The sequence below is a fragment of the Ananas comosus genome, linkage group 14, assembly GCF_001540865.1.
Source record: "Ananas comosus cultivar F153 linkage group 14, ASM154086v1, whole genome shotgun sequence".
Lineage (NCBI taxonomy): Eukaryota > Viridiplantae > Streptophyta > Magnoliopsida > Poales > Bromeliaceae > Ananas > Ananas comosus.
In genome coordinates, this window is record NC_033634.1 from 1,663,843 (window position 1) to 1,673,141 (window position 9,299).

Genomic DNA, 9,299 nt, shown 5'->3' on the forward strand with positions numbered 1-9,299 from the left:
ACCCACGACAGCAGCTACAGAGTAATAGAGTTTTACACCTCTCACAGGAGATGTATCACAATTTGTCCCTTTCTAAATTCAGCACCAGTTTTAGCGCGCAACTCAAAATGAAATGGCCTTATAGTGCTTTACTGCGTAAGAAAATCAAATGCAACTCTCTTACAGAGTAAAAACGATGTAGAATCATCACGCAGCAATGCCAAAATAATTAGACCATCGACAACATTTCCCACAGAAGCTGCATTAGGTATATCTTACAATATAGAGGGCAAATCATGTTAACTACTGATCTCCACTCTACCTGAAACTAGCATATGCATAACATACTGAGCTAGTTATAGTAAGCAAGATAATGGTTATTTTCACACTAAACCGCCCATAAAAAACAAAGGAAAAATGAAGAGTAAAAAAAAATTACATTCCATGTAGTCACAAATCTGTGGACAAACAAGAGCTCGTAGAATTATGCAAATATTCCTATCGACTCAGAGCACAGCAGCCACATATAATCTAACCAAGCGAAATTCGAGGAAAAAAAGAAAAGAAAAGAGAAATCATATGCTCACCCGTACACTACGTACACTAGGAATTGAATGCCACAAAACTCAAGAAGTAAGTGCTTGCAAAGAATCAACACTACCAGGTTAACCGTAATACAAACATGAATCTAATCAATTACACAAGTAAACCCCACTAGCATAGGTATGGCTAACCTCATTGAAGTGCGCGATGCCATCGGAAACCGGCCGGAGAGACACACCGGACAAAGTGTTCGCCCCCTTCGCAGCAAACTCTACCATACCAACAACTTCAAGCTCGCCATCTTGCGAGTCCTGATCAACCGGCATCCGTGCCCTGAGCCGGCCCGCAGGGCCTTTTAAAGGAATGTCGGCAACGTGCCACCTCAGCTCCCTCTTTTCTCGATTCAGAACAGCCTTTGGTGACACATTGAGCAACGTAGGGTCGACGGGCAGCTTCAGAATGAAGGTCACATTGTTTAGCGGGGCGGGCAATGCCGGGTTTGAAGCGTACTGGATCATTACTGAAAGCAAGGTTCCGCTGTGGCGCTTCACAAGACGAACCCTAAGGGGAAGAGGGGTGGACCTTGGCTGAAGACTATACTTCATAATGGGGATCGGCTCTTCTTTAGATTGAGTTCTAACATGGAACAGTCCATTCTCTAAGCTGCTCACGCAAGAGCTCTGTAAAACGGCTCTTTTGATACCTGAGGTGCCCTCGAGACGGAAGGAGAACTCTGTTTCCTTCCCTGCAGCTTTCTTCGGAGGCAGGGTTCTTAAAAAGATGGTTCCTTTGAGCCCCACGCGCGCCAGGAGAGACTCCTTGAACTCGGCATTGATCTCTTCCGAGATGTACATCTCCGGGCCTGTCATTTCTGCAGTCTTCGATACTAGAAGGTTCTCCAGAGGAGTACCAGCGCCTGCTGCTGCAGCGGCCGCTGCAGCAGCGGCGGCGGGGCCCTGGCTCATGGCGAGGAGCTCGAGGCCTGTGAGCTGGGGGTCTTTGGGTGCCTTCTTCTTGGTCGTCACGAATTCTGATGCATCCAGGCCGCCGCCGAACGCGGTGTTGAACCCTTCGAACGCCTCGGAGAGCGAGGCCTCCTCACTGCCGAACTCGACGCCGCCGTACTCCCCTTCGAAGCCCTCGACGCCGATGAAGGTGGGCTTCGTGGCTTCGGCCGGAGGGAGCGTCGTGACCTCGAGCCCCGCGAGCGCCGCGGTGGGGTCAGCGGCGGCGGATGCCGGATCCTTGCTCTTCTTGAAGCCCCCGACTAGGGCCTCCTCCGGCTTGTTGATCAACTCGCTGGCGGCGAAAGGGTCCTTCTCCTCGGGGGGCTCGTCCGGCTGGTCCTTCTGCTGCGGCTGCTCATCGGCGGGGGGGACGGAGGGGGCAATGGCGGCGGCAATCTCCTCCCCTGCGGCCAAGGTTTCCGGGGGGAGCTCGAAGATCGCATTGGAGAAGGCTTCGAGGGTGGCGCGGCGCTCGACGGCGAGGGACTCGGGGCCGCCGGCCCAGGAGTCGGCGCCGCGGACGCGGGACTCGGCGTCGGGCGCGGAGCTGACCATCTTGGCGATGCTCTCGCCGTGGATGGAGGAGAGGATGGCGGCGAGGCGCACGGAGCCGACGCCGCGGAGGACGATGTCGAGGGCCATGTAGACCTCCGGGTACTTGCGGTGGAGCTTCTCCGGGGTGACGTCGACGCCGCGGCACGCGGCGACGACGACGCTCACGGCCTGGTTCACGGTGTTGATGCAGTCGAACACGTTGGTCGCGGCGCGCGCGTGGTCGTCGGCGGTGGTGACGCCGAGGACGTAGATGGAGTTCACGAGGCGGTAGACGACGCGGTACTTGGACTCCACGCCCACCACGAGCTGGCCGCTGGAGGCCGCGAGGGGGTCGTCGCCGAGGGCGGAGTCGAGGTCGTCGGACGCGGGCGGCGCCGCGGCGGCGGAGGACTTGTGGGACGCCGCGGCGGCGGCGGCGGCGGCGGCGGCGGAGGAGGAGGAGGAGGAGAGGGCGAGGCGGGTTTGGCGGAAGGCGGAGAGGGCGGCGAGGGCGCGGGAGGGGGGGAACCACTCGCGCGTCTGGAGGAGGATGTCGGTGCCGTTCGTGGGTTGGAGGGAGAGGGCGAGGCACGCCATTGACGAGCTCCGCGGACGAGATCTCTAGGGTTTGGAGATCTAGGGCTTCACCTTGCGATTCCTCTTCTCCTCTCCCCTGCGATCGGGGAGTTAGGGTTCGGGGAGCTGAGGAAGAGGAGGAGATCTATGCTCCGAATCCTCGATTGGATCGAGGGGTTAGGGTTCGGGGAGCCGAGGAGGGAGGAGGAGGAGGAGATCTAGGGTCTCGCTCTCTCAGATCTGCTAGAGAGGAGAGGGTAGAGAGAAATGGGGCGTCGTCGATCGCTGGGAAACGAGAAGAGAGAAGCGGGGAAAGTTTTTTTGTGGCGTAACCCCACAAGCAGTGAATTGTAGACGGTGCCGAGTTTGCCTTTCATTAGAAGTCGGCGACGGCAATCATCTGAGAGTGAAGACGTTGCCGTATTCATTGCTGAATGTGAGCGCATACCTGTTTAGCTTGCCAACCCCCCAAAATAAAAGTGTGGACCATCGAGGTAAAGTTTTTGGTTTTGATATCAAACAAAAAAGCAACTAAACAGTATCATGTCGCATTAAAAAAGCTTGCTGATTATTGTGAAAAGAAACTAAACAAAATCTTCCATAATGTTACAGTTTTGTATTTGAACAAGTACGGTAGCTAATGCTCCAACATTTCCAGCCCCGAAGTACATGATGTTACAATTGAAGAAATAATCCTTCTCTGTAGATCTTTATAGCCCAATGCTAGCTTCAAGTCCCAACTTGCATTAACCCTGCAAATTTAAATATGTCAAGACCTATAGAAAAGATTAACGTGCATTCAAAAAATGACAAATCACAGTGGTTATTAACGGCTATTTGGCTATAGATTGAAGCTGCTAAAAAGGTGCTTTTGAGTTGACCCCCCAACAACTTTCCACTACAGAGGAAGTAGAGGTTTCAAGTAGGAACTTATGCTTTGGGTCTCAGAAGCACATTTCAGCTTTCCGCTGCTACAAAAGCTTCAGACTTCTTATTCTCAAAACATCTGGTTATTGCTTCGCATAGTAGAGAACTTTGTTAGAGAAGATAGACCAAACAGGCGTTAAGACAGTACCGATCGAAATCATCCGAGTTGCCTAATCCTTCCAGCATGGGACTAAAGATGGATAATACTGTTTCGAGCACCATCCTATCATTCTCGCATATCTGATGAGAAAAAAACATGCCGATTAGAGTCCATTAAATTAAATTAAGTCAAGCATTGAGCACACCAAATATCAAATATAGAAGTCTAAATTGCACAAAGCCCACAATAGATATAACTGATTATGCTGTCTTCTGAAACATTGAAAACTACATATATTACCCTTAAACTACAAATTTTCATTACTTCGCCGCCTCCATCAGTATTCCTTTCAGGTTGTATTTGTGGCTTTGCTCACATGTTAATAATGGGTGTAAAATATGGAAGATTTCCTGGAGCGGAAGTGAAAATCACAATTTTTACACGAAATTTCCTGCATTTTAGCCTTTGGAAATTACATGGATCTTCTCAGCTGTGTGACATTCAGAGGGAAAAACTCACATCTATTCTAGAAATCTCAGCAGGGGATTCAGCATTTTGACAATTCAGAACAGCGCGGAGATGGGTGAGCAACCGAGAAGGGAGGTCATATGTATACGGCTGGTCAGATTTGGAAAACCATGTTCCGCGAACCATATGAGTTATTTTACTTGTTTCTTCCAATGTGCTGCTATCATTCTCCACATTAGAAGTGTCAAAATCTGCAAAAAATAGCACAAAAAATTGGTAAAAAAATATCCAAGGAAAATAGCCAATAATATAATTTCCATCCATAATGATGCATAAATTAGATTGCAAACTTCTATGCTCTTCAGAAGCAGGAAACCAGGCAACTGAGAAAAAAAGATAAGAAAAGAGGTCCAAGAACATAATGGAAAGGATGCTTTGGAAGAGTCACAAAATTGGCAACAAAATAAGGAAACCACATAAAGAAGTCATTATAGTTACACATTTGAAGTGATTGAATGATAATTAGCTGAGAGGAATATCAGGATAGGATTTATCCCTCATCTTTTCATGTAATAATCTAGCATGCTTCCCAACATTAAAAATGGAAGATTACCTAGAGGTATAATATCATAAGGGTTGTCCCCTTTTGGAAGGAAACCATAAAAGGTGACAAGATGTGATCCAGACAGGCTTCCGTAGCTAAGATAGCATTGCTCCCCTGCCTCGCATGGTCTTGACAATGGGAACTTCAATGATTTTGTTACTGGGTCTACTCGTCCATAGTGAAGAATGTGAGGGCATAACTGCAAAAGAAGAGTAACAAAATGGAAACATTGAAAGCTGAAACAAAAGAATGAAAAAAGAGAAGGCCAAATTGCAGAACCCATTTATATTGTGAATTTCACTTTGCCCCCCAGAAATTCCTTTGAACTACAAGATTTCATCAGCTTGCCTCCTTCATCATTGTTCTGCTAGGTGCACTTCGCCCATAGTTCAATGGAAAAATTATAGGTTTCAAATTTTAGAGGGGAGCAATGTGAACACCGCAATATTTATAGAGGGGTTTTTGTCACTTCTAACAAAGAAGTTCTAAGTTGACTTGGCAAACCGAGTGATTAAGAAGCCCAGCAATTGGAATCAGGCAAGTCTTCAATTTCCCATCAGTTAGGACTACTTTCATGCTGTTAGAATACCATAGTTCACAAGCCCACAGATATTTCTCCCATGTGTATAACTCTGGTTTGAATAAATCAGGATACTTCATGGATAAAGCAGGGAATAACGTATCGTACTGTTGACGCAAGTGCTGAAAGAAGAACAAAAAACATTCTTCAAATTGAACCTCTGGATGGCTCAAACTTGTTTTTTTGATTTTGCAACTACATGCCACTTTTTCATCTTTGGGGTGAAATATCTTTTCTATAGACTGGAATACTCCTCTCCGGTACTTAAAAGTGCATAAAATTATTACAATGTCAAATGAGGATATTCTAGTCAACCAAAAGATGTTTCTTTAAAGCTGGAAGAAAGGAAAAAGTATGCTGAAAAAACAAATAGAAAAGAAAAAAAGAAACAAGTGGCCTGTTTATGCAGAAAGCCTCATCAAGGTATAAAGGAAAATAATGGCACCTCTTTAGCTTGTGTTAGTTCTTCAAACAAAAGTGTTCCATCTAATACAGCAAGTGCATCAATTGCAAAACGCAACCCTGAAAACCAGTAGATAATATTTATTTTATCTTTCATTGGCAACTATTCATATAAGGCTTGACATATAACAGTGTTTGCAGCAGTCACAAGAATGGGTTGTAGTTTAGATTCTGACAACTTTGATTGCAGCCATCACAATACGACAGAATATTAACTTTCAACTGGAGTAAAATAAAAGGAAAAACATTCTTTTACCTATTTTTTGGGGATGCATTAATTCAAAGGCCTCACAATGGTATAAAGCTCAATCATGATTAAAAAAAAAAGATGCTTTCTTATTGATGTGTTTACAGTGTTTCTGCAAATTCTGTGTTTAAACGCAATACCTGTGTTAAATTCTTCTGGAAGCGTTTCAAAGTAAATCCTGAATTTTGAACTGGGATTATACCTCTCTCTCATGCTCCACAATAGTAACATTGTCTCAGAGGTAATATCATCCAAGTCTTTTAATACATCAAACTACAGGCATGACACAATATAAAAAGATAAGCAGCAAAGTAGTATATCTGAAGTATTTATCATCTAATAGATAGTACTGCTTGCTACGGAAGTTTCGAAATGGCAAGCTAAGGATCAAAGTGTAGTTAGCGAGATGACGCAGTTCATCGTTCAATGGAGCACACCTTTTTTTTCAGTCAATTTTTATAGTTACATCGTCCCAATTACTGCTGTTAGCATTATCATCTTAAAATCAGTTGAAGATTGTTGGAGTACCTGTTAAGTGTAACTCTTCCATTGTTGAATCATCTTTGTTATTGAAGATTCATTAACTTCTCAACTGGCCAATGTTTTACTTGATTTTAATTTAATTTTTAACTCTTTTAGAAATAAAATCAGAGGCATAACTTGACCCAAATATGAAATGACAGCAAAATGCACAGAGCATACCACATCAGATCCATAGACAAGGTCTTCAGATATGATAAGAGACTCTGGTACTTCCAGGGCAACGTCTCCAATGCTTAAATCTTCAGAAGCCACTGTTCCTCTCCCAGCTCCTTCAAAAACTAAACAAAGAATCGCCTATCATACAAAATTATGCAAACTTTAAACTAATTATAAAAGTAGAATTGAGATTGCGGTTTAAGACATTCTAACAACTCTCGCCCACATATTACTACTTATATCAGACAAAAGAGCCTTAAGATATTTCCCTTCATAATTATCTTAATAACCCAATTTAACGTAAGAAACACATAAGTGCCGCATGCCTAATGAATCTGTCAAGGGGGGGTTCTCACGGTGCACGAAGATTGTAACCCTGGAGCACTTAAGTGCAAAAAATGAAACCACAAGGTAGCGTAGTGCATATGTGCTAAACCCGGAAGGAATCCCTAAAACGAAGTACGCCGCAGAAGTGAAATCACCATTAATTTTTGGTGTAGTAAAGTGTTACTAAGGCAATAGAATCCTAAATTTTTTTTTTCAAAACTTGCACCCAACATCTTATGAGGTGCGATTAGCATATAGATTTAGACTTACATGCTACCTTCAATTTTGTTTTAACACCATGACTTTCTCCCCATTTCAGCAGCGAGTCCTCTGCATCACCATTGAAATTCATAGCAATCATTTCAACTTTGTTCTCCATCCCCAAAGATTTTATCATGCCAATTGTTGCAGTCTCTAGCACTTGGAGAAGTTCTATTGCATCACCACTAGCAGTAGCAAGCACAGAGTGTATGGTGTTCAGTACTGAATTAAGGGATTCCAGTTCATTCCTTGAGCTGAACGGACCAAAATCATCGTCTTCAGCAAAATAAAGCTCTAGCTGAGCAATAAGATGCACTCAATTAGTGATATGTGAGTAAATAAAATCTACGAAAGAACTTACAAATGCATACTACCTCATGCATATATAGTAATCTAGCAGTTTGGACCATCTGATCTAATGTTTTCAGCATCCCACTTTTGGAGGATGAAACTGGAAAATCAAAATTGTAACTGAGATTCCTGACATTTGATAATCTCTGCAGTTAGAGCAAAATGGTGAGTACCAGAAGAGATATTTAATATTAAGAAAATGAGCAACTTAAGCAATTTGCTTACAATAGAAGCAATAAATGGATACGCCAACTATTTGAGAATCCAGATAAACTAGGCATCCTATTTTGTATTATAAACACAAAAAAAAACAACTAAATGGGTCCAAATTTTCATATTCTCTCAAAAAGAAAATGTTAATGAAGGTTTCCAATTTTGATCCATGTAGCGCCTTTTTCATGATTATCTGAAGATACATGAGATGTAAGCTGCCTTCAAACTGGATCTCACAGCAATTCATCATTTTGACCAATTAAAACTTATTCATTTGTTCCTTCCTCCTACTTGCGAGCTTGATGAACAACCAAAACTTCGAAAACGGATAGAAGCAAATCCTTCATATCCCATAATTAAACTACTCACATGATTCCAACTTGCAATCATCACTACATATAAAAACATGCAGTATCTTACCTTAACAGTAGAACATTTAAAACTTTATAAATTTTTTATTTTACTAGCTAAGTTTCAGGTGCTTCTAAAATAGGCAGCTGAACTTTCAAATTTTTTATTTTACTACATAATTCTAACTTTCTTGTGAAATATAACACGAATTGATGGAATAATATGTTACTTGACGAAATACTCAAAATTTAAATTTTTTAAATTCAGGTGCTTATTTCAAAAGATTGTAATATTAGGTATCTATTTCAAAACGAACTATATGCTCTATAGTTCATTTAAGTTTCTATACTTCCCCACCTACAAAATTTAACACAAAAAAAATGAAAATTTTAATTAGGGGAGTAGGTTACTGCGTTATTTTTGCGGAAACAAAGTAAAACACCTTACCATCTTCTCTGGGAACAAAGGATCCTCTTCAGAGAGAATTGGAAGTGATAAAGTAACCACTCCACTCCTCTCCATTTCCTTCTTCGTCGCCATTCCTAACTCCTATCAATGAACGAAGTAACGAAGGAGAGCTACATCAAATCGAGCACGATCGAAGTAAAGGAAACCCTAGAGTAAGCGAGGATTTAGGGTTTAGGGTTTTACCTGGGCAGAGGGGAAGAGAGAATAGGGAGTCGCCATTGCAGTGAGGGAAAAAGCTCGGCAATAATGGGCTCGGCCGATGCGGTTTAGGCCCGGCCCAATTAAGGCCTGGTTCGCTAAAAATATGAGACTAAGTAGCCCAGCCCAAGCCCTAAAATTAAAATTATAATTTGTGGAAATGTATTCACTAGGTGTCATATTTAGGAAATGGGTTTAAAAACTTATAATTTTTTTTTAATGTAATGCATTTTAAATGTTACATTGGAGCCGATGATTTAGTCTTTTCTTTATTTTAAAATTTTCAAGTTCAAATCAATAATTTCTTAAATAATATTTACCTTGTGTATACTATGTTTAGTTCCTTAACTTTTTCACCCAAACTGTTTTAGTAATATCATCAAGTTCTAGTTTTAATGAAATGT

At 42.6% G+C, this 9,299-nt stretch overlaps 2 protein-coding genes across 2 annotated transcripts; both read right to left on the reverse strand.

Annotated features, from left to right (window-relative positions):
- On the reverse strand, positions 398–3,075 carry LOC109720439. The gene has a single exon (XM_020247555.1). The coding sequence runs from the start codon at positions 2,658–2,660 to the stop codon at positions 672–674; it is 1,989 nt and encodes a 662-aa protein (XP_020103144.1). The 5' UTR covers positions 2,661–3,075; the 3' UTR covers positions 398–671.
- Positions 3,184–8,960, reverse strand: LOC109720440 (histone-lysine N-methyltransferase setd3). The gene is made up of 12 exons (XM_020247556.1): positions 8,881–8,960; positions 8,677–8,778; positions 7,689–7,811; positions 7,324–7,612; positions 6,730–6,848; positions 6,168–6,300; positions 5,764–5,840; positions 5,243–5,440; positions 4,748–4,937; positions 4,186–4,385; positions 3,715–3,806; positions 3,184–3,391 (listed from the first exon to the last, which is right to left on the reverse strand). The coding sequence occupies exons 1-12, from the start codon at positions 8,914–8,916 to the stop codon at positions 3,277–3,279; spliced, it is 1,674 nt and encodes a 557-aa protein (XP_020103145.1). The 5' UTR covers positions 8,917–8,960; the 3' UTR covers positions 3,184–3,276.

Coding starts and splice junctions, on each gene's coding strand:
- LOC109720440 (XM_020247556.1), bottom strand. CDS start 8,916: ATGGCGACTCCCTATTCTCTCTTCCCCTCTGCCCAG. Junction 6,849..7,323: donor AACAAAATTGAAGGTAGCAT/GTAAGTCTAAAT, acceptor TTCTTTGTTTAG/TTTTTGAAGGAGCTGGGAGA. Junction 3,392..3,714: donor AACTCGGATGATTTCGATCG/GTACTGTCTTAA, acceptor TTAAATTTGCAG/GGTTAATGCAAGTTGGGACT.
- LOC109720439 (XM_020247555.1), bottom strand. CDS start 2,660: ATGGCGTGCCTCGCCCTCTCCCTCCAACCCACGAACGGCACCGACATC.